General features: G+C 45.4%; 1 protein-coding gene across 2 annotated transcripts in view; it reads left to right on the top strand.

The window, feature by feature from the left end:
- Positions 1–26,146, top strand: part of SYCP1 (synaptonemal complex protein 1) — a 228,512-nt gene that overhangs the window by 66,757 nt on the left and 135,609 nt on the right. Inside the window, exons 9-10 of one of the 2 annotated variants that reach the window (XM_068269680.1) lie at positions 19,467–19,536; positions 22,879–22,952. In XM_068269680.1, the coding sequence (XP_068125781.1) occupies positions 19,467–19,536; positions 22,879–22,952 (144 nt within the window). The remainder of the gene's footprint in view (positions 1–19,466; positions 19,537–22,878; positions 22,953–26,146) is intronic. The other variant, XM_068269681.1, reaches the window with a different exon arrangement.

The raw sequence follows: 26,146 nt of genomic DNA, 5'->3' as shown, positions 1-26,146 counted from the left end.
AGTAGGCCGATCTTGAATAGGACCCTCCATTCTATAGGTAGCCAGTGAAGGGAGTGCAGGACTGGCGTTATGTGGCAGTGACAGGGTTGGTTGGTTAGCAGTCTGGCAGCAGTATTCTGTATCAGCTGTAGGCGGTACAAGACCTTTTTTGGAAGGCCAGTGTAGAGAGCATTGCAGTAGTCCAGTCGGGATGTGATGAAGGCGTGGACTAAGGTTGGCAGATCTTCTGGGGGTATGAGGTGCTTGATTTTTGCAATGTTCTTCAGGTGAAAATAGGATGATTTCACCACAGCAGAGATTTGAGTTCTGAAGTTTAAATCCCCATCAATTAGAACTCCCAGGCTACGCACATGATCAGAGCTGCGTAGATCCGTGCCTCCTATTCCCAGTGGTGAAGACTGCAAGTTAAGTTGTTTTGTTATCATGCTCTGCCCTCCAATCAGAAGGACTTCAGTTTTGTCTGCATTTAGTTTCAGCCAGTTGTCATTCATCCATTGCTGTAGTTCACGTAAGCAGGCGTTTATAGTTAGAGTTGGGTCTGTCACACCAGGCTTGAAGGAAAGATATAGTTGGGTGTCGTCTGCATAGCAGTGGTATGTCAGGCCATGTTTTTGGATTAGTTTTCCCAACGGTAGCATGTAAATCGTGAAAAGCAGGGGAGAGAGGATTGAGCCCTGGGGCACCCCAAACTTAAGTGTTACAGGGGTGGACAGGAAGGGCCCCATAGACACTTTGTGGGTTCTGCCACTCAAGAAGGATTGGAACCACTGAAGTACTATGCCATCAATGCCGCAGTATTCCTGTAGCCTGTTTATCAAGATGTCATGGTCAACTGTGTCAAAGGCTGCAGAAAGGTCTAGCAGTATGAGGATCGAGCCCTCTCCTCTGTCTCTTGCCATGAGCAGGTGGTTGCATATTTGGATGAGGGCAGTTTCAGTGCTGTGGTGTTTCCTGAAGCCAGACTGGAATGGGTCATAACTGTTATTGTAGGATTCTGGCTTCTAGCTGGAGGTATACAGCTTTTTCAATTAGCTTGCCCAGAAAGGGGAGGTTAGAGACAGGTCTGTAGCTGGTCATTGCATCTGGGTCCAGGGAGGGTTTTTTGAGGAGAGGCCTGATGATTGCTTCCTTCAGTAAAGCAGGAAATATCCCTGATTGTAAGGAACAGTTAACAATTTTGAGGAATACCGGTACGAACAGGTCGGGGCAGTTCAACATGAACTGTGTTGGGCCAGGATCCAGGTCACAGGTAGTTAGGCGGACGTGAAGGAGGATGCTTGATGTGACTTCTTCATCATTTTCTTTGAAGTTTGACCAAGGTGTTACGTTGTCTCTGCTAATGGTCTTCGGCGCTATATTAGGCTCAGATGCTGTAAGTTGGATGGCGGACCTTATAGCGGAGACTTTGGGCTTGATTCACAAAGCGGTGCAAAGTGTTTGCACGTCTGTGAAAAGCCCTTTATCACGCCTAAACTCAGTTTAGGAGTGATAAGAAGAAACTCGCGCGATCTCCCGCGCGCAAAGTTTTGCGCGCGTAGCGCACCGCGCTGCGCGCGCAGTGTGCCGTGCTTCGCGCGCAGCGTCCATTGAGCCCTATGGGACTTTGCGCGCGCAGCGCGGTGCGCTACGCGCGCAAAACTTTGCGCGCGGGAGCTTCGCGCGAAGAGCAGCACAAATCGGTGATAACTCAGCTTTGCACCGCTTATCACGCCTAAAGTCTTTTAGGCGTGATAACTGAGTTATCACCGCTTTGTGAATCAAGCCCTCTGTCTGTGAAGAAATGGGCAAATTGGTCACAGAGGTCCTTTGAAGACTCGATATTAAGTTTTTGACATGCCGGGTTGCAGAGTTTTTCCACTGTGCGGAACAGTTGGGCTGGTTTGTTAACTGCATTTGCAATCTCTTGTGATAGAAAGGATGATTTTTTTCCTGTGATTACCTTTTGGTAGCTCTTCAAGTAGAAGATTAGGGCATGTTTGTCTTCTGGGGACTGAGATTTGTGCCTTAGGGAGATTTGTTAATAGTGTGGGCTTTTAAGGGGGTGACACACATTACTTACCTTCAGAGGAGCTGCCCCCTAGCCCCTGACCTGTATGCACTCTGCCATCTTCTCCAGCCAGACACACAGCTACAGCAGTTTCAAGCCTCCAGGGTGGTGTCACGAGTCCCCATTCACCGCAATCCCAATCCACATTTCCTGGCATGCATTTTAGCGGCCAAGAATGCACAACACTGCCGCAGGTACTTCAAACTGCAGGTCTGGCTGGAGAAGATGGGGACTCTTTTCTTTAGGGAGAAGACTATGAATAAAATATAATGCGATCTTGCAGTACAAAACTTTGTTCAATTTTATTGACACATATGCAAAAAGGTACAAAAAACGTAAAAACTGTGACATCACTCTTTATATGTAATATTTAAGTGCATCCACATAGGAAATTTTCATAAGACTGTCAATACCAATAATCTCGCTTGACGTAGTACAAAGATTAGTAGAGGCCTATAATATATATCCTGTGTGGATGTACTTTAATATTACATATGAAGATTGATGTCACAGATTTTTTCGGAAAAAAGTTTTTACGGTTTTTGTACCTTTTTGCATATGTGTCAATCAAATTGAAGAAAGTTTTGCACTGCAAGATCACATTATATTTAATCATAGTCTTCTCCCTAAAGAAAAGAGTAGTCAAGTTGGGTGTGGTGGATCACCTGTTGAGTGGACTAATTGCTTTTGCCCTTCCTTTTGAAAGGGAATTTACCCAACTATATATTAAACTGGAGAAGATGGGGAAGCACATATGGGGGGGGGGGGGAGCAGCCCAAGTAATGCTTGTTGCCCCAAATCCCCTACACTATTTACAAACCTCCTTTTGGTGGAGGTTTTTTTATATATATATTTTAGTGATTCAGTGCTTAGATCCCTTTTAGATCTGAATTTTTAAGAATGGATCCTAAACAGCAGCCGTGACAATTTGTTCTAAAATTCACTTTATTCAGGTGAAAAGCAGTGTTTTCTCAGCCAAGTACCGCATTTTTTGGAATATAAGATGCTCCGACATATAAGATGCACCTAGGCAGGCCCGTCCCACTGATGACACCAAGTGAGGCATCTTCCTCAGGTGGCAGAAGTCTGGGGTGGCGCTAGGCAGGACCAGGAAGTCTGCCTGGCCATGAGGGGGCCAGCCGTGAGGAGAGTGGAGAGGGGATGCAGACAGGAAGGGGGGGCAGCGGGCACAGCAGTGGGGAGGGGGGTCGGACCCCCCCTTCCTCACCTGTGTCCCCCCGTCTGCGCTCTCCCTCCGGCGCGAGTCCCCCCGGTCTCCGCTGTCTTCTTCTCCGCTGGGTTCTGGACCGGCTGGCTTCACTTCATGTCCGGGGAAGTTTAAACAGTAGAGGGCGCTCTACTGTTTAAACTTCCTGCCGGGACAGGAAGTTCAGTGAAGCCTGCCGGACTCGAAACCCAGCGGAGACCGGGGGGACTCGCGCCGGCCGGAGCAGGTAATGTATTGCCGCTGTATTGCGTTGGTCATCGGGCATTCAAACGCTGTTATTGATGCACTCCCGACCCGCCGGCAATCTAGCAAAATCTTCCGCATGGACGGATCGACGGGAATCGATGGGAACTATTGATTTTTGGACGGAAATCGATAATTCTGTCAGCATTTGCGCAACGATTTCACAGCAGATTCGATCACAGTGATCGAATCTGCTGTATATCAGTGGGAAAATTGTTGTGTATGGGCCCCTTAAAGAGAATCTGTACTCTAAAATTTGTACAGCAAAAAGCATACCATTCTATTCATTATGTTCTCCTGGGCCCCTCTGTGCTGTTTCTGCCACTCTCTGCTGCAATCCTGGCTTGTAATTAACAGTTTTAGGCAGTGTTTACAAACAAACTAACCAACTTGTGATAGGCTCACATAAGCAGAGTGTGTGAGTCATACAGAGCCTGCAGGGGGCCTGCAGAGGGTGTGTATCGCTTCTATCCAATCACAAGCAGCCCTGCACATTCCACACATTCCAGCCTTAACCCAACAGAGCCGACAGAAGAAAACAGATTATATCATATAACAGAGATAACACAGCCACTGTGCAATTAGGAAAGGCTGCAGTAAGCCAGAGCACATTAGAACAGGCAAAGGAACTTATAGGATACAAGAACTAAGGCTGAAAATTTTGTTAGAGTCTCTTTAAATGTGGTTTTTCGCACAGCTGCTGCAGCTCACTCTGCAGCAGGGGCGTAACAATAGGCCCTGCAGCGCCTGCGCCCGCGGGGGGGCCCGGCCCCCCCCCCCCCCTGGGGCCCGCTCGGGGCCGTTTTTTGGGGGCTGGAGGGGTGGCAGCATGAGGGGAAAGCCTTGCCCACAGTCGGCGGGGAGAGGGGAAGTTCCCCCCTCTCCCTCACCTCGGGGCTCTCCCCTCTGCGCCCCCCTCCAGCTAGTGAATGTGTGTGGGCAGCAGCGGCGGCGGGATACATACCTTCTTACTTGCGTTCCATCGCCGCCTTCTCGCTCTAGCGGCTGACGTCACTTCCGGAAGCGGAAGTGACGTCAGCCGCTAGAGCGAGAAGGCGGCGATGGAACGCAAGGAAGGAGCCTCCCGCCGCCGCTGCTGCCCGCTGCCCACACACATTCACTAGCTGGAGGGGGGCGCAGAGGGGAGAGCCCCGAGGTGAGGGAGAGGGGGAAACTTCCCCTCTCCCCGCCGACTGTGGGCAAGGCTTTCCCCTCATGCTGCCACCCCTCCAGCCCCCAAAAACCGGCCACGAGCGGGCCCCGGGGGGGGGGGGGGGGGGGGTGATCGCGCTGAAATTCTGCAGGGGGATTTTCAGGTGTCTGCTGCCCACATTACGATTTTCAGGTGTATGCTGCCCATATTATGATTTTCTGGTGTCTGCTGCCCACATTACGATTTTCTGGTGTCTGCTGCCCACATTACGATTTTCAGGTGTCTGCTGCCCACATTACGATTTTCAGGTGTCTGCTGCCCATATTATGATTTTCTGGTGTCTGCTGGCCACATTGCGATTTTCTGGTGTCTGCTGGCCACATTGCGATTTTCAGGTGTCTGCTGCCCACATTACGATTTTCTGGTCACTGCTGCCCACATTGCGATTTTCAGGTGTCTGCTGCCCACATTACGATTTTCAGGTGTCTGCTGCCCACATTACGATTTTCAGGTGTCTGCTGCCCACATTGCGATTTTCAGGTGTCTGCTGCCCACATAACGATTTTCAGGTGCCTGCTGCCCACATTACGATTTTCTGGTGTCTGCTGCCCACATTACGATTTTCTGGTGTCTGCTGCCCACATTGCGATTTTCAGGTGTCTGCTGCCCACATTACGATTTTCAGGTGTCTGCTGCCCACATTACGATTTTCAGGTGTCTGCTGCCCACATAACGATTTTCAGGTGTCTGCTGCCCACATAACGATTTTCAGGTGCCTGCTGCCCACATTGTGATTTTCAGGTGTCTGCTGCCCACCTTACGATTTTCAGGTGTCTGCTGCCCACATTGCGATTTTCAGGTGTCTGCTGCCCACATTGCGATTTTCTGGTGTCTGCTGCCCACATTACGATTTTCTGGTCACTGCTGCCCACATTGCGATTTTCTGGTGACTGCTGCCCACATTAGGATTTTCTGGTGTCTGCTGCCCACATTACGATTTTCTGGTCACTGCTGCCCACATTGCGATTTTCTGGTGTCTGCTGCCCACATTGCGATTTTCAGGTGTCTGCTGCCCACATTACGATTTTCAGGTGTCTGCTGCCCACATTGCGATTTTCAGGTGCCTGCTGCCCACATTACGGTTTTCAGGTGCCTGCTGCCCACATTACGATTTTCAGGTGTCTGCTGCCCACATTACGATTTTCAGGTGTCTGCTGCCCATATTATGATTTTCTGGTGTCTGCTGCCCACATTACGATTTTCAGCTGTCTGCTGGCTGCCCACATTGCGATTTTCTGGTGTCTGCTGCCCACATTACGATTTTCTGGTGTATGCTGCCCACATTAGGATTTTCTGGTGACTGCTGCCCACATTGCGATTTTCAGGTGTCTGCTGCCCACATTACGATTTTCTGGTCACTGCTGCCCACATTGCGATTTTCTGGTGACTGCTGCCCACATTAGGATTTTCTGGTGTCTGCTGCCCGCATTACGATTTTCTGGTCACTGCTGCCCACATTGCGATTTTCTGGTGTCTGCTGCCCACATTACGATTTTCAGGTGTCTGCTGCCCACATTACGATTTTCAGGTGTCTGCTGCCCACATTGCGATTTTCAGGTGCCTGCTGCCCACATTACGATTTTCAGGTGCCTGCTGCCCACATTACAATTTTCAGGTGCCTGCTGCCCACATTACGATTTTCAGGTGTCTGCTGCCCACATTACGATTTTCAGGTGTCTGCTGCCCACATTATGATTTTCAGGTGTCTGCTGCCCACATTGCGATTTTCAGGTGTCTGCTGCCCACATTACGATTTTCAGGTGTCTGCTGCCCACATTACAATTTTCAGGTGTCTGCTGCCCATATTATGATTTTCTGGTGTCTGCTGCCCACATTACGATTTTCTGGTGTCTGCTGCCCACATTACGATTTTCAGGTGTCTGCTGCCCATATTATGATTTTCTGGTGTCTGCTGCCCACATTGCGATTTTCTGGTGTCTGCTGGCCACATTGCGATTTTCAGGTGTCTGCTGCCCACATTACGATTTTCTGGTCACTGCTGCCCACATTGCGATTTTCAGGTGTCTGCTGCCCACATTACGATTTTCAGGTGTCTGCTGCCCACATTACAATTTTCAGGTGTCTGCTGCCCACATTACGATTTTCAGGTGTCTGCTGCCCACATAACGATTTTCAGGTGTCTGCTGCCCACATTGTGATTTTCAGGTGTCTGCTGCCCACATTGCGATTTTCAGGTGTCTGCTGCCCACATAACGATTTTCAGGTGCCTGCTGCCCACATTACGATTTTCTGGTGTCTGCTGCCCACATTGCGATTTTCAGGTGTCTGCTGCCCACATTACGATTTTCTGGTCACTGCTGCCCACATTGCGATTTTCAGGTGTCTGCTGCCCACATTACGATTTTCAGGTGTCTGCTGCCCACATTACGATTTTCAGGTGTCTGCTGCCCACATAACGATTTTCAGGTGTCTGCTGCCCACATAACGATTTTCAGGTGTCTGCTGCCCACATTGTGATTTTCAGGTGTCTGCTGCCCACCTTACGATTTTCAGGTGTCTGCTGCCCACATTGCGATTTTCAGGTGTCTGCTGCCCACATTGCGATTTTCTGGTGTCTGCTGCCCACATTACGATTTTCTGGTCACTGCTGCCCACATTGCGATTTTCTGGTGACTGCTGCCCACATTAGGATTTTCTGGTGTCTGCTGCCCACATTACGATTTTCTGGTCACTGCTGCCCACATTGCGATTTTCTGGTGTCTGCTGCCCACATTACGATTTTCAGGTGTCTGCTGCCCACATTACGATTTTCAGGTGTCTGCTGCCCACATTGCGATTTTCAGGTGCCAGCTGCCCACATTACGATTTTCAGGTGCCTGCTGCCCACATTACGGTTTTCAGGTGCCTGCTGCCCACATTACGATTTTCAGGTGTCTGCTGCCCACATTACGATTTTCAGGTGTCTGCTGCCCATATTACGATTTTCTGGTGTCTGCTGCCCACATTACGATTTTCAGGTGTCTGCTGACTGCCCACATTGCGATTTTCTGGTGTCTGCTGCCCACATTACGATTTTCTGGTGTATGCTGCCCACATTAGGATTTTCTGGTGACTGCTGCCCACATTGCTATTTTATGGTGTCTGCTGCCCACATTACGATTTTCTAGTCACTGCTGCCCACATTGCGATTTTCTGGTGACTGCTGCCCACATTAGGAATTTCTGGTGTCTGCTGCCCACATTACGATTTTCTGGTCACTGCTGCCCACATTGCGATTTTCTGGTGTCTGCTGCCCACATTACGATTTTCAGGTGTCTGCTGCCCACATTACGATTTTCAGGTGTCTGCTGCCCACATTGCGATTTTCAGGTGCCAGCTGCCCACATTACGAATTTCAGGTGCCTGCTGCCCACATTACGATTTTCAGGTGTCTGCTGCCCACATTACGATTTTCAGGTGTCTGCTGCCCACGTTACGATTTTCAGGTGTCTGCTACCCACATTGCGATTTTCTGGTGTCTGCTGCCCACATTGCGATTTTCTGGTGTCTGCTGCCCACATTACGATTTTCTGGTGTATGCTGCCCACATTAGGATTTTCTGGTGACTGCTGCCCACATTGCGATTTTCTGGTGACTGTTGCCCACATTGCGATTTTCTGGTGACTGCTGCCCACATTGCGATTTTCTTGTGACTGCTGCCCACATAAGGATTTTCTGGTGACTGCTGCCCACATTAGGATTTTCTGGTGTGTGCTTCCCACATTATGATATTCTGGTGACTGACTGCTGCCCACATTAGGATTTTCTGGTGACTGATTGCTGCCCACATTAGGATTTTCTGGTGACTGCTGCCCACATTAGGATTTTCTGGTGACTGCTGCCCACATTACGATATTCTGGTGACTGCTGCCCACATTAGGATTTTCTGGTGACTGATGCCCACATTGCGATTTTCTGGTGACTGCTGCCCACATGGCGATTTTCAGGTGTCTGCTGCCCACATTACGATTTTCAGGTGTCTGCTGCCCACATTGCGATTTTCAGGTGCCTGCTGCCCACATTACGGTTTTCAGGTGCCTGCTGCCCACATTACGATTTTCAGGTGTCTGCTGCCCACATTACGATTTTCTGGTGTCTGCTGCCCATATTATGATTTTCTAGTGTCTGCTGCCCACATTACGATTTTCAGGTGTCTGCTGGCTGCCCACATTGCGATTTTCTGGTGTCTGCTGCCCACATTACGATTTTCTGGTGTATGCTGCCCACATTAGGATTTTCTGGCGACTGCTGCCCACATTGCGATTTTCTGGTGTCTGCTGCCCACATTACGATTTTCTGGTGACTGCTGCCCACATTGCGATTTTCTGGTGACTGCTGCCCACATTAGGATTTTCTGGTGTCTGCTGCCCACATTACGATTTTCTGTTCACTGCTGCCCACATTGCGATTTTCTGGTGTCTGCTGCCTACATTACGATTTTCAGGTGTCTGCTGCCCACATTACGATTTTCAGGTGCCTGCTGCCCACATTGCGATTTTCAGGTGCCTGCTGCCCACATTACGATTTTCAGGTGCCTGCTGCCCACATTACGATTTTCAGGTGCCTGCTGCCCACATTACGATTTTCAGGTGCCTGCTGCCCACATTACGATTTTCAGGTGTCTGCTGCCCACATTACGATTTTCAGGTGTCTGCTGCCCACATTACGATTTTCAGGTGTCTGCTGCCCACATTGCGATTTTCTCGTGTCTGCTGCCCACATTACGATTTTCTGGTGTCTGCTGCCCACATTACGATTTTCAGGTGTCTGCTGCCCACATTACGATTTTCAGGTGTCTGCTGCCCACATTACGATTTTCTGGTCACTGCTGCCCACATTGCGATTTTCTGGTGTCTGCTGCCCACATTACGATTTTCAGGTGTCTGCTGCCCACATTACGATTTTCAGGTGTCTGCTGCCCACATTGCGATTTTCAGGTGCCTGCTGCCCACATTACGGTTTTCAGGTGCCTGCTGCCCACATTACGATTTTCAGGTGCCTGCTGCCCACATTACGGTTTTCAGGTGCCTGCTGCCCACATTACGATTTTCAGGTGTCTGCTGCCCACATTACGATTTTCAGGTGTCTGCTGCCCATATTATGATTTTCTGGTGTCTGCTGCCCACATTACGATTTTAAGGTGTCTGCTGGCTGCCCACATTGCGATTTTCTGGTGTCTGCTGCCCACATTACGATTTTCTGGTGTATGCTGCCCACATTAGGATTTTCTGGTGTCTGCTGCCCACATTGCGATTTTATGGTGTCTGCTGCCCACATTACGATTTTCTGGTCACTGCTGCCCACATTGCGATTTTCTGGTGACTGCTGCCCACATTAGGATTTTATGGTGTCTGCTGCCCACATTACGATTTTCTGGTCACTGCTGCCCACATTGCGATTTTCTGGTGTCTGCTGCCCACATTACGATTTTCAGGTGTCTGCTGCCCACATTACGATTTTCAGGTGTCTGCTGCCCACATTGCGATTTTCAGGTGCCTGCTGCCCACATTACGATTTTCAGGTGCCTGCTGCCCACATTACGATTTTCAGGTGTCTGCTGCCCACATTACGATTTTCAGGTGTCTGCTGCCCACATTACGATTTTCAGGTGTCTGCTGCCCACATTGCGATTTTCTGGTGTCTGCTGCCCACATTGCGATTTTCTGGTGTCTGCTGCCCACATTGCGATTTTCTGGTGTCTGCTGCCCACATTACGATTTTCTGGTGTATGCTGCCCACATTAGGATTTTCTGGTGACTGCTGCCCACATTGCGATTTTCTGGTGACTGTTGCCCACATTGCGATTTTCTGGTGACTGCTGCCCACATTGCGATTTTCTTGTGACTGCTGCCCACATAAGGATTTTCTGGTGACTGCTGCCCACATAAGGATTTTCTGGTGACTGCTGCCCACATTAGGATTTTCTGGTGTGTGCTGCCCACATTATGATATTCTGGTGACTGACTGCTGCCCACATTAGGATTTTCTGGTGACTGATTGCTGCCCACATTAGGATTTTCTGGTGACTGCTGCCCACATTAGGATTTTCTGGTGACTGCTGCCCACATTACGATATTCTGGTGACTGCTGCCCACATTAGGATTTTCTGGTGACTGATGCCCACATTGCGATTTTCTGGTGACTGCTGCCCACATGGCGATTTTCTGGTGACTGCTGCCCACATGGCAATTTTCTGGTGACTGCTGCCCACATTGCGATTTTCTGGTGAACTCTGCCCACATTACGATTTTCTGGCCCACATTACGATTTTCTGCTGAACACTGCCCACGTTACGATTGTCTGGTGAATGCTGTCCACGTTACGATTTTCTGGTGAACGCTGCCCACATTACGATTTTCTGGCCCACATTACGATTTTCTGGTGAACACTGCCCACGTTACGATTGTCTGGTGAATGCTGTCTATGTTACAATTTTCTGGTGAACGCTGCCCACATTACGATTTTCTGGTGAACTCTGCCCACATTACGATTTTCTGTCCCACATTACGATATTCTGGTGAACGCTGCCCACATTACGATTGTCTGGTGAATGCTGTCCACGTTACAATTTTCTGGTGACTGCTGCTCACGTTACGATTTTCTGGTGACTGGTGCCCACATTACGATTTTCTGGTGAACTCTGCCCACATTATGATTTTCTGGTGAACTCTGCCCACATTATGATTTTCTCGTGAACGCTGCCCACATTACGATTGTCTGGTGAATGCTGTCCACGTTACAATTTTCTGGTGAGTGGTGCCCACATTACGATTTTCTGGTGAACTCTGCCCACATTATGATTTTCTAAAGGCCCACATTACGATTTTCTGGTGAACTCTGCCCACATTACGATTTTCTGGCCCACATTACGATTGTCTGGTAAAATGCTGCCCACTTTACAATTAATTTACAGTGAAACGCTGCCCCATTACGATTATTTGGCACCTATGGGGGGGGGGCCCCATCCAAATATTCGCAGGGGGGCCCAGTGATTTCTAGTTACGCCCCTGCTCTGCAGCTAGTTTACTAGCAGCAAACAGTAACAGCTTATACTGTACATATTTAAGGCAGCAGAGAACAGCCCATTTACAATATTAAAGAAAACCTGAACTGAAAATTAAAAGTCAAAATAAGCATACACAAGTCATACTTACCTTCCATGTAGTCTACTCCTCAGTGTCTTTCACCTGTCCAGCATCCTGTTTGTTCACTGTGTTCAAGGGAATTTTCCGTCCTCCATTTTGAAAATGGTTATTACCCATAACAGCTTTCTGGTCAGCACACAGTTAAACTGTAACATCGCCCACTTGAGCCATAGGGAAACATGGACATTACCTAGTACATCAGTTCTCCTCTCAGCTATAACTGACAGCAACTGATATTTTACTGACAGCAACTGATATATTTCAGATCTGACAAAATATTGTCAGAACTGGAAGGGATTATTGTCAGAAGAAAATGGTGAGCTTCTGAGAGGAACTGATGGCAAGGTAACTATGTAATGTTCGTTTGAAGTTTCCTCATGTGTTTATTTTAAATATTTTTACTCAGTACAGGTTCTCTTTAAGCATATTAAGCATTTACAATATTAAGTGCATGGGTGAAACGAAGGAGGAATTTGGATACATTTTTCATCTGGAGGGAGTGTGAGAATGTATCCAAAAACCTCCTCCGTTTCACCCATCCACTTAATATTGTAAATGCTTAATATTGCTTAATATGCAGAACGGAGGGAGGGATTTGTAATGGAAGGAGGGGGTAAAAAAAAACAGGGAGGGAAACCCTCTGCAGTCACGTGCTGGTAATAACCTCCTACTCCCTGAGCTTACCTCTGGGATCCAGAGATGCGTCCATCTCCTCCAGCAGACTTCCACGTCCTGGCTCTTCCGACTCGCCGCAACTCTCGCGTGCGCACCGCCTCCCCGATCTCCATAGCAATGGGGGCGGGCGCACACTTCCTGGTTGTGGTGGGAGCTTGGGGAAGCGTCCGCCCAACGCTGCTAGGAGACGGGCGCATGTGACCGCGCGACCGTCCTATTGCCTCAGACGCCGGCGTCTGTAGTGTCAGCTGACATGTCTAGCATCTGACATTTAGGTAGGCATTGGCTGTGGGCCGGCCTTGATCCGGATTTAAGAGTATTTACACCCTTAACTCTCATTCACTCGTTGCCCGTGATAGCAATCAGTACGCTGGTCTGCTGGGCACTTTGTCACTCTGTGATATATTTGTTATTGTATTTGAATGCGACTTCATTACTTAATTATTGTATATTAATGTGACTGCCTGACTGATTTTAGATTTTGACCTTAGCTTTACTGACTACTCTCTAGCCTAGTCCTTTGTACCTCAGCCATCTGATCTCCTGTGTATGACCCTAGCCCAGGCATGGGCAAACTTGGCCCTCCAGCTGTTGAGGAACTACAAGTCCCACAATGCAATGCAGGAGTCTGACAGCTACAGTCATGACTCATAAAGGCAAATGCATTGTGGGATTTGTAGTTCCTTAACAGCTGGAGGGCCAAGTTTGCCCATGCCTGCCCTAGCCTGTTGAACGACCTAGCCTTTGTACCTCAGCCATCTGATTTCACGTGTATAACCTTAGCTTACGTTTTTGACTACGTTCTATCTAGACCTCAGTGTATACGTCTAGAGCCAAGCGTGATATTATCATGGGCCAATAATTATACTTATGGAGGAGTTGATCAGGTTATGCTCCTCACAGGGGCTGTGAATCAACTCACTCAGACAGTAGCTGATCAGCAGGAACAACTGAATCAGTTGGCTAATGCACCACCACATGCTGAGGCTCCTCCAGCTCCTAATGAGCAACCTGTGCCTCCTTCTGTTCCTATATACCATGCTTTCATGGAGCCCAAGATGCCCCTTCCTGAGAAATTCTCAGGATCCCGGGCAAGTTTCAGCAATTTTATGAACACTTGCTTGACATATTTTGAAGTTCTGCCTATGTCCTCAGGATCGGAATCACAGAAAGTTTTGTTAATCAAATCTCTGTTACAGGGAGATCCACAGACTTGGGCCTATGGCCTGCCTCCTGAACATGAAGCACTATCTTCTGTTAACAACTTCTTGTCTGTTTTATATACTGACCCTGATATAACTGCCACGGCAGTTCGTAAATTAAGAGATTTACAACAAGGTCGTCGTACAGTAGAAGAATACGCTGCTGAATTCAGACGGTGGTCAGTTGCGGAAAAAATCAATGATGTAACTTATAGAGTAACCTTACCTCATTCTACACGTGGTGTTAATTCTTTCCATGTATCTTTGTTGAAACCTGCTGCTAACACATGTCAGTCTGGTTCTTCACCACCCCCAGTCATCATTGATGGGGAACCAGAGTATGAAATGGAAAGAACTTTTGACTCCCGTAAAGTACGTAATTCTTTACAACATCTCATTGATTGGAAGGGTTACGGGCCAGAGTAAAGGGTGTTGGGTTCATGCTAAGAATTTAGTTTGGCAATCTCATTCGAGCTTTCCTGAAAAACCTCGTTTGGAGAGTTCTGAGGCCACTCCCCGGGGGGGGGAGGGGGGGGGGCTTCGTGTGTAATGTAATGAGCTTACCTCCGGGATACAGCAATGCAACCGTCTCCTCCAGCAGACTTCCGCGTCCTGGCTCTTCCGGCTCGCTGCAACTCTCGCGTGTGCACTTCCTCCCCGATCTTCATAGCAACAGGGGAGGGCGCACGCTTCCTGGTTGTGGTGACGGTGGTCAGTTTCTACCAATTGGGGTCAGGAAGCTTTATTGGACCAATATCTGTTTGGTCTTTCTGATACGGTCAATGACATTTTGGTTAGTCACCCTGATCCTAAGACCTTAGAGGACGCCATAACTTTAGCTATACGAGTGGACAGGCGAGTTAGACAGCAACGCCAGGGCAGAGCTCACTTACTCCCAAGACGAATGGAAGACATCCTTTAATACAAAGGACGGGCATTACGAATATTTAGTCATGTCCTTTGGACCTTGTAATGCTCCGGCTGTCTTTCAGGACTTTGTGAATTATGTTTTTAGAGATTTTTTAGGGCGGTTTGTGGTAATTTACTTAGATGATATCTTAATTTACTCTGCTTCACTTACTGAACATCGGGAACATGTCAAAAGCTGTACTGCAGAAGCTAAGGGAGAACTCTCTTAATGCCAAGTTGGAAAAATGTATCTTTGAAACTAATCAAGTTTCATTTCTGGGTTACATCATCTCTGATTCTGGTCTTGCCATGGACCCTGTTAAGTTATCTGCTGTGTTAGACTGGCCCCAACCCACAGGGCTTAAAGCCCTCCAGTGATTCCTCGGTTTCGCTAATTTTTATCGGAAATTTAACAAGAATTTCTCCACTCTGGTCGCCCCTTTGACTGATTTGACTAGGAAAAACGCAGACCCTGTCCACTGGCCTTCTCAGGCTTGCCATGCCTTTGAAGCCTTAAAGAAAGTTTTTTGTTCTGCCCCGTCCTAGCTCATCCGGATATTTTTCGACCTTTTGTCTTTGAAGTAGATGCTTCCAAAATTGGCGTACGAGCAGTCCTCTCCCAGTACTCAGTGTGCCCCGAACGTCTTCATCCTTGTGCTTTTTTCCCGTAAGTTCTCCCCTGCCAAACGAAACTATGACATTGGCAATAGAGAACTTTTGGCAATTAAAATGGCATTTGAAGAATGAGACACTGGTTGGAAAAGTCTATGCATCCTGTTACGGTTTTTACTGATCACAAAAACTTAGAGTACATTGAGAGTGCTAAAAGACTGAACCCCAGACAAGCTCGTTGGGCATTATTTTTCTCCCGGTTCAATTTCACGATCACCTATAAACCAGGTTCTAAAAACACTAAGGCAGATGAGTTGTCCCGGTACTTCGAACCTGAATCCAGTCAACCAGTATCTCCAGAATCTATTGTACCTAAGCACTGTGTTGTTACTGCACTGACTGATACCCAATTATTACCTGATCTCTCAGCACAATTGGCACTCTGTCAGGATGATTCTCCCCCAGAGAAACCACCAGGTTTACTATTTCTCCCTCTTAATCTTCGCCTACAAGTGTTTCAACAGTTTCATGAGTCAAAATTGTTGGGTCACCCTGGTGAAAGAAAAACTTTGAATTTGTTGTCCCATCATGTCTGGTGGCCATCTTTGATTGTAAGGCCTTTGTCAAATCTTGTCCAGTTTGTGCTCGAAATAAAACTTCTCATGTTGCTCCCAGAGGTAGTCTCCAGCCACTGCCCATTCCTGATAAACCATGGACCCATATCTCCATGGATTTTATTGTTGATTTGCCATGTTCTGAAGGAAATACCGTCATTTGGGTAGTGGTTGATAGATTTAGCAAGATGGCTCATTTTGTTTCTTTGAATAAATTACCTTCTGCCAAAAATCTGGCCGATTTATTTATTAAACACATTTTTCGATTGCATGGTATTCCGGAGAACATTGTCTCTGACAGACGAGTTCAGTTTGTGTCACAATTTTGGCAAGCTTTTTGTTAACGTCTCGGAATATCTCTGTCATTTTCCTCTGGCTTTCATCCAGAAACTAACGGCCAGACTGAAAGAACCAATCAATCCCTGGAGCAATATCTCCGATGTTTAGTGTCTGATTGTCATGAACAATGGTCCGAGTTTTTACCTTTTGGAGAGTTTGCATTCAATAATCTTGTCAGTTCCTCAACCAAAATGTCTTCTTTTCAAATTTTTATGGGCCAGAATCCCAAGTTCTCGTCTCTCTCTTGTCCAGCATCTGGGTTTCCGCTTTTGGAAGACTGGTTATCGCATATGGTGTCCCTATGGGATCAGGTACAAAGAAATTTAAAGAATGCCGTCAGACAACAGAAAGTATTTTCCAATAGACATCGGTCTCCTGAATTTGAATTTTCTCCTGGTGACTTAGTTTGGGTATCTACCCCGCAACATTTCCTTGTGACAGCCTTCTAAGTTGGGTCCCAGATACATCGGGCCTTATCCAGTAGCGGAAAAAATCAATGATGTAACTTATAGAGTAACCTTACCTCATTCTACCCGTGGTGTTAATTCTTTCCATGTATCTTTGTTGAAACCTGCTGCTAACACATGTCAGTCTGGTTCTTCACCACCCCCAGTCATCATTGATGGGGAACCAGAGTATGAAATGGAAAGAACTTTTGATTCCCGTAAAGTACGTAATTCTTTACAACAACTCATTGATTGGAAGGGTTACGGCCCAGAGTAAAGGTGTTGGGTTCATGCTAAGAATTTATTTTGGCAATTTTATTCGAGTTTTCCTGAAAAACCTCGTTTGGAGAGTTCTGAGGCCACTCCCCGGGGGGGGGGGGGGGGGCTTCGTGTGTAATGTAATGAGCTTACCTCCGGGATACAGCGATGCAACGTCTCCTCCAGCAGACTCCGCGTCCTGGCTCTTCTGGCTCGCTACAACGCTCGCGATCCCCGATCTTCATAGCAACAGGAGTGGGCGCACGCTTCCTGGTTGTGGAGACGGTGGTCAGTTTCTACCAATTGGGGTCAGGCAGCTTTATTGGACCAATATCTGTTTGGTCTTTCTGATACGGTCAATGGCATTTTGGTTAGTCACCCTGATCCTAAGACCTTAGAGGACGCCATAACTTTAGCTATACGTGTGGACAGGCGAGTTAGACAACAACGCCAGGGCAGAGCTCACTTGCTCCCAAGACGAATGGAAGACAGCCTTTAATACAAAGGACGGGCATTACGAATATTTAGTCATGTCCTTTGGACTTTGTAACGCTCCGGCTGTCTTTCAGGACTTTGTGAATTATGTTTTTAGAGATTTTTTAGGGCGGTTTGTGGTCATTTACTTAGATGACATCTTAATTTACTCTGCTTCACTTACTGAACATCGGGAACATGTCAAAAGCTGTACTGCAGAAGCTAAGGGAGAACTCTCTTTACGCCAAGTTGGAAAAATGTGTCTTTGAAACTAATCAAGTTTCATTCCTGGGTTACATCATCTCTGATTCTGGTCTTGCCATGGACCCTGTTAAGTTATCTGCTGTGTTAGACTGGCCCCAACCCACAGGGCTTAAAGCCCTCCAGTGATTCCTTGGTTTCGCTAATTTTTATCGGAAATTTAACAAGAATTTCTCCACTCTGGTCGCCCCTTTGACTGATTTGACTAGGAAAGACGCAGACCCTGTCCACTGGCCTTCTCAGGCTTGCCATTCCTTTGAAGCCTTAAATAAAGTTTTTTGTTCTGCCCCGTCCTAGCTCATCCGGATATTCTTCGACCTTTTGTCTTTGAAATGAAATGAGTATGAAATGGAAAGAACTTTTGACTCCCGTAAAGTACGTAATTCTTTACAACATCTCATTGATTGGAAGGGTTACGGCCCAGAGTAAAGGTGTTGGGTTCATGCTAAGAATTTAGTTTGGCAATTTCATTCGAGCTTTCCTGAAAAACCTCGTTTGGAGTGTTCTGATGCCTCTCCTCGGGGGGGGGGGGGGGGGGGGTTGTAATGTAATGAGCTTACTTTCGGGATACACCGGTGCAACCGTCTCCTCCAGCAGACTTCTGCGTCCTGGCTCTTCCGTCTCGCTGCAACTCTCGCGTGTGCACCGTTTTCCCGATCTTCATAGCAACAGGGGTGGGCGCATGCTTCCTGGTTGTGGAGAGGGAAGCGTCCGCCCAACGTTGCTAGGAGACGGGGGCATGTGACCGCGCGCCCGTCCTATTGCCTCAGACGCCAGTGTCTGTAGTGTCAACTGACATGTCTAGCATCTGACATTTAGGTAGCCATTGTGATTGGCTGTGTGCCGGCCTTGATCCTGATCTAATAAACCCTTGTCTCTCATTCATTCATTGCCCGTGATAGCAATCAGTACGCTGGTCTGCTGGCCACTTTGTCACTCTGTGATATATTTCTTATTGTATTTGAAAGCGACTTCATTACTCAATTATTGTATATTAATGCGACTGCCTGACTGACTTTAGATTTTGACCTTAGCTTTACTGACCACGCGCTAGCCAAGTCCTTTGTACCTCAGCCATCTGATCTCCTGTGTATGACCCTAGCCTGTTGAACGACCTAGCCTTTGTCTCAGCCTTTGTACCTCAGCCATCTGATTTCACGTGTATGACCTTAGCTTATGTTTTTGACTACGTTCTATCTAGACCTCAGTGTATACGTCTAGAGCCAAGCGTGATACCCACAATCCTTTACTTCCAGCATCCAGAGCGGCAAATTATCGCATGCAAATCATTAACACCACATAACTACTGACTCAATTTCCACATCCATATCGCTCCATTCGCACCTTCTCTCCTCTAACTATCCTCGCACAGTGGTGAATTGCAAAAAAAAAAAAAAAGAAACGACCCTTTATCACTTACTAACTCTCCTCTGGTGAATTGACGCCATAATTACTGTAATGTACCCTTTTTTCACACTATTTGTTTCCCTGGATGCAGCATTTCAACGTTTAATTTGTTGTCTGTGTACTATACAGTATATATGATTTAAGTTATGGTCAAAATATGGCATTTTATTTTGTTTAGATTTTACTCAGTATTAAACCTTATTGTTTTTTAAATGAGTTGTAACATAAAAGAGTTTATGATGTTGTGCTGTAATGTTTTCTTTAGTTTATCAACAGGCAGCTGAATATGAATATTATCTCATTCAAGCAAATTTAAAAATAATTATAACTAGCAACATTTAAATTACAATGTAAAAGCATATTTACAGTTTTCCTATTGTGAATTCATTGTAGCGAATGATAGTGGCATTTGAAGAGCTCCGAGAGCAAGCTGAGAACTCTAGACAAGAAATCTATGACATAAGTATGACCTTGAATTTGTTGATCTTGTTTAATTGTAATATCAATTCACTACTTCCATATTGCAAACAAATGAGAAAGAGCTGAATCATTTTCCATACGTTTTTTCCCTTATTTTATTAAACTGGACTGTTAATGAGATAAATCTATGTTATTAAACTCTTGATGCAAAGTTTAACCTCTTAGAAATGGTTTTTAATTACATTGTAAAGTGTCTTTTATCTACTGTAAACCAAAAAGCTTTCAATATACCTGTCTAAAGTGGTGTCTTGCTTCTCTGCAAACTTAGAAACAAAAAGTCACACTTGAGCATGAGGTATTATTCCTTGAGTTCACCACTCCCCACCTCCCTTACATCTACATCTAAACATGCTAACAGGGGTGGTTTGAACATATAAACACAGACATAGCACTACACAAACTAGAAATGAGCCTGGAGGCATCAGTGTGCTGAGAGGTGTCTGTCAATAATCTCACATTTCCTTGTGGGTGTCATACTCGCGGGTTGTCCAATACTTATTCCTTGGAAAACTTTGTAATACACTTTAAAATCAGGTGATTCTTAAAAATTCAATAAAAGAGCATTATAACCCATGCACATTTTGCATTACATCTAGTAAACATTATAATCAAAAGCATTGTTTAAAAGAATGTATAGTTGCTTGCAAAAGTATTCGGCCCCCTTGAAGTTTTCAGCATTTTGTCCTATTACTGCCACAAACATGAATTAATTTTATTGGAATTCCATGTGATAGACCAATACAAAGTGGTGTACATGTGAGAAGTGGAATGAAAATCATACATGATTCCAAACATTTTTTACGGTGTCATAAAGAAAAGGTGCACAGAAACGTTGGCACTGCAGTCACTGTCCTCCTGTGAGGAGAAGGAGAGAGGGGAGGGGGCGGCACTGTCACACACAGCCGGGTATGAATGATGTGAATCTTCAGCGTGCTCAGGCATAAGATAAGTCTAAATGCAGGAGAAAAGCGCTGGCACTGCTGTCATTTACTTTATTCATAAATCCATCATAATGAACATATAAAACATGCATATGTAGCAAAAGTGGCACATACCCAGAGTGGACATGGATGAGATGCTGTGGTTTTTTTTACAAATCAATAACTGCAAAGTGGGGTGTGCGTAATTATTCAGCCCCCTTTGGTCTGAGTGCAGTCAGTTGCCCATAGACATTGCCTGATGAGTGCTAATGACTAAATAGAGTGCACCTGTGTGTAATCTAATGTCAGTACAAATACAGCTGCTCTGTGATGGCTTCAGAGGTTGTCTAAGAGAATATTGGGAGCAACAACACCATGAAGTCCAAAGAACACACCAGACAGGTCAGGGATAAAGTTATTGAGAAATGTAAAGCAGGCTTAGGCTACAAAAAGATTTCCAAAGACTTGAACATCCCACGGAGCACTGTTCGAGCGATCATTCAGAAATGGAAGGAGTATGGCACAACTGTAAACCTACCAAGATAAGGCCATCCACCTAAACTCAGAAGCCGAACAAGGAGAGCGCTGATCAGAAATGCAGTCAAGAGGCCCATGGTGACTCTGGACGAGCTGCAGAGATCTACAGCTCAAGTGGGGGAATCTGTCCATAGGACAACTATTAGTCATGCACTGCACAAAGTTTGCCTTTATGGAAGAGTGACAAGAAGAAAGGCATTGTTAACAGAAAAGCATAAGAACTCTCATTTGCAGTTTGCCACAAGCCATGTGGGGGACACAGTAAACATGTGGAAGAAGGTGCTCTGGTCAGATGAGACCAAAATGGAACTTTTTGGCCAAAATGCACAACGCTTTGTGTGGCGGAAAACTAACACTGCACATCACTCTGAACACATCATCCCCACTGTCAAATATGGTGGTGGCAGCATCATGCTCTGGGGGTGCTTCTCTTCAGCAGGGACAGGGAAGCTGGTCAGAGTTGATGGGAAGATGGATGGAGCCAAATACAGGGCAATCTTGGAAGAAAACCTCTTGGAGTCTGCAAAAGACTTGAGACTGGGGCGGAGGTTCACCTTCCAGCAGGACAACGACCCTAAACATAAAGCCAGGGCAACAATGGAATGGTTTAAAACAAAACATATCCATGTGTTAGAATGGTGCAGTCAAAGTCCTGATCTAAATCCAATCGAGAATCTGTGGCAAGATCTAAAAACTGCTGTTCACAAACACTGTCCATCTAATCTGACTGAGCTGGAGCTGTTTTGCAAAGAAGAATGGGCAAGGATTTCAGTCTGTAGATGTGCAAAGCTGGTAGAGACATACCCTAAAAGACTGGCAGCTGTAATTCCAGCAAAAGGTGGTTCTACAAAGTATTGACTCAGGGGGCTGAATAACTACGCACACCCCACTTTGCAGTTATTGATTTGTAAAAAAAAAATTTGGAATTATGTATGATTTTCGTTCCACTTCTCAGGAGTACACCACTTTGCATTGGTCTTTCACATGGAATTCCAATAAAATTGATTCATGTTCGTGGCAGTAATGTGACAAAATGTGGAAAACTTCAAGGGGGCCAAATACTTTTGCAAGCCACTGTATCTAGCTCTGTTCCAGCATTATAATATAACAAAAGAGCTTTTACAGGAGCTACAGCCCATTGTTTCAGAGCCCTTGCTTTTCCTCGGACCACTGAGCTTATGTTCCAGTCTTCACAAAAAGCCCTTACGGTATATACTCCGGGCTTCGGCTCTCTACTGATCACATTTGAACCATTCCCCCATGTGGTAGCCTATCAGAGTGTTGCCAGCTTTTTCGGCACTTGTGGACCCATGGAAAACCATTGAACTAGTTCTACAGCCATTGCTGAAGAAATTCGGACTTTGCACGGCCTTGTAAAGGGCATCCAGAAGCAAAACTTCGTATAGTTAGGACCTGATGGGTACTTTTGTAGCCACGCTACCACATCTTCTACTTTACAAAGCTCAGTCTGTGTTGAACAATACGTGTCTTTTAGTCTGGGGAGGAAAATTAAAAAATGTTAACGCTATTCAGGTCTGTATAAACCACGAAAGCTGGCTGTACTCACCAGTACTAATGGACGGTCATCAGCTTTTTTCCTCATCACACATGCAAATCTCTATAGCCATGCATGGATTCGGATGTGTACTCGTATCAAACCAAGTGCCCATCCTGTGTCTGTCACAGAGACAGATGCCAGCACAAGTGAAAACTCACACTTATACATATACAATTAATAATCTTAATGATAGTAATAATAATCTTATACCATACATCTATTGTCACTTCAGGTTTGCTATAAGTTCTAAATTTGGGTTAGCTATCTGACGCATTCTGAAGCATACACTATCTTCCTCTGTGTTTTCCAGTAAACAATGAAGCTGTGAGAAGACAAGAAATGGAAAAGGAAAATAACCTTGAACTGGATAGACGTACAAAGCAGGTACATTTTAAAAAGCAACCTTTGTGTATTGCATCTATTTTAAACACATTTAATTTAAACAAAGCTATAATTACCATGTTACATCAGTTTTGAAAAACAAATGAAAACCTTTACACATTTGACAGACAAAGCAGAAACAGCAATGCTGCAGTACACATTACTTATGCTAATATTAGCTTGTCCTTGCTTAGCAACTTTCAGCTAACAGGGGTAATTTAATAGCATCATGGTTGTCATAGTGCTCTTTTAAATAAAGCTGTCATCAGATTGTCTTTTAAATAAAGCTGTCATCAGTGATTTATTCTGAAGTGACTATTAGTAATAGATATTTTCTCCAGGTTTGTAAGAGTTTTAAAGTGTTTTTCTTTGTACTTCTCCATATCCATCTAAAGGCGCGTACACACGCCGTATTTTAGCAAAGGATGGGTCCGTCAGACCCTCCCGCTGGGCGGTCGTTCTGACAATAGTAGGACGTGTGTACAGGCTGTCTTATCAGTCTGCCGACAGCCTGTACTCACGTCCTACTGTCGGCAGAACAACCGCCCCACAGGAGGGTCTGACGGACCCATCATTTGCTAAAATACGGCGTGTGAACGCGCCTTTAAGGTTACCGTCTGATTCTTATGTCAGTGTGTCAGTTAATCAGCGAATGGGATTTATCCAAAAGCTAAGAATACTTTTTTTTGTGGACAGGATTACTAGATGTTCAAACTCAGACAAGGTTTTTGACTCCTCCTCTCTTAGGTTGTCTATACTATGGAATATGTATACTAAAATGTACAACAGATATTGGCCCCAATTCACTAAGCTTTATCAAACACTTTATCGAACGTTTGATAATTTACCTCATGGGTTAAATCTAATTTTTAATTCACTAAGATGTTACATATTGATCGAATGTTTTATCAATAAAACGTTCAATAAATCTATAACATCTTAGTGAATTCAAAATTAGATTTTACCCATGAGGTAAATTATCAAACATTCGATAAAGTGTTTGATAAAGCTTAGTGAATTGAGGCCTTTTTGTTCTTGTCACCATTCCCATCAACTCAAGTGTTTGTTTCCAGAGTAATTTAATTTTAGGACACTACCATATCACATTATTTAAATCTGAATTTAAATAACCGTACCTCTTTTTCATGTTCAGTTGATAGGCAGTGAAATGCCTCTCAAACTCTCACAAATGCTTGCTGCTGCCTGGTAACTGCTTGCTGAGCACACAGTTCAACTGACTATGGAAAAGAGGCCTTAGAGCAGCCATGAGTATTAGACCCCTCCTAAAGGTTATATTACTCTTTAATAGAAATAAAAACCTGAGTACGTTGAGTTCATTCCATACTTGATTGAGTAACTCTGTTTGAAAACTTGTTGTTTAAAGAGACTTTTTTGAAGGGTGGGGCTGAGCATATCATCAAATGGAACTATATTTCCATTTACATCCAGCACATGTGCCAAGTCCGTTAAGCCTCTGTAACCCCTGATCTTATAGGCTTTAAGAGACTCTGAAGCCTCCCCAAAAACCTGTTTTACTTTAGAGACCTGTTTAGCATTAATGCCCTAGCTAAAACGCAGCATCCCCGCAGCTGAACACTCAATTAATCACCCCAAACTCCCGATGCAAAAATCCACGACTTTCCAGGTTGTGTATTTTGCTGCCCGGGGGAGGCATAGATTTGGGCTGTAGCTCTGCCTCCATTTGCGTCAATCTGCATGGATTGCCGCCTCTAGCCGCCCCTCTCAGTGAAAGAAGACTGAAAGCGGCGGGAGGAGGCGTAGATCCGCACAGATTGACGCAAGTAGAGGCAGGGCTACTGCACAAAGCCACGCAGCCAGCAACGCATACAAACGCGGACGGTGTGCATTCGTATGCTTTGCGTTCCGAATGCACGGTCATCCGTGTTTTAGGGGTGATTAATTTAGTGTTCAGCCGCGGGAATGCTGCGTTTCAGCTAGGGCATTAATGCTAAACAGGTCTCTAAAGTAAAAACAGGTTTGTCGGGGAGGCTTCAGAGTCTCTTTAATGCATAGATCCCTCAGATAAATCTGGGTTGTCATTGAATTGCATCTGTAGGGAAATCTACCCAAGTAAACTGACTTTGTATCTCACTGGACACCATGGTCTATATGCAATTAACGTTTTCTCCTTAGTTTTCTCCTAGGTGATATTTTCCAAAATTGTCAATAAAATGCATTTTAAACCATCAGCAAGCAAGAAAATACTCAGAATAGCTTTGACTGAACTATTTACTTTTAGGGTGTGTACGCGGCGGGCGCATGTGCGCTGACATGTGGCGGTTTTTTAAACGGCTTAGGTTGCCTAGTTCTTTATAAAGACACTCCCTGAAAATGATTTATACAAAGATGATTGCCAGCCTCCCTGGTCGCTGCACACTTTTTTGGCAGTTGGACAGAGCAACTGCCATTTACTAAGTGCTTTTGAAAATAAAAAAATCCTGAGAATTCCCTAGTTTTGGTAAAGAAAAAGTCTTATATTCCAAAAAATACAGTAAATGTATTTGTGACATTTTTGCACTTAAAACTAGGAATATGTGAGAATACAATACATAAAGAATCAAAATCTAGAATTTTTCCATCTCTTTGCATTGCTAGTTACAGTGTATCTTTTGATCTTTCATATGCTTTCCCATTCCTACAAGGAAAAAAAAGTGAGCCAATAAGCCTTTTGGCCCTGTTCACATTAGCAAACACAGACGGCTGTGCATTCGGAACGCAACGCATACGAACGCATGCCATCCGCGTTTGTATGCGTTGCGTGGCTGATCCCTGTAAGAAACTATACATTGATTGCTATTGGCAACAACACTACAAAGTTATTCCGACACCAGCAACTCATTAATAAGAGCTGCAAACACGACTCTCATCACAGCAACAGCATAGGAGATAGAACATTTTAGGCACCCTCAAAGTTTAGGAGTTTATTCAGTCAACAGATAAGACAGTACATTTTGTTACATCTTAGTAAAGCAGATTGTTCTGTAGTAAGTCCGTTGCATTGCAGCTTCTTGATTCCATTGCATGGAATCAGGTTTCCTCTTATATCTATCCTACGTTACATCTAGGCTACGTGATATCTAGACTACGTATATACAGCATACAGTTAGATAAGGTGACAAGACATAAATAAAGATAAAAGGGTTGAAGCCAGCAATGACAGGAAGCAGAAGACTGCC

Source organism: Hyperolius riggenbachi, chromosome 2 (assembly GCF_040937935.1).
Source record: "Hyperolius riggenbachi isolate aHypRig1 chromosome 2, aHypRig1.pri, whole genome shotgun sequence".
Lineage (NCBI taxonomy): Eukaryota > Metazoa > Chordata > Amphibia > Anura > Hyperoliidae > Hyperolius > Hyperolius riggenbachi.
Note: the sequence above shows the minus strand (reverse complement) of the source record. Positions and strands in the feature narration are given on the sequence as shown.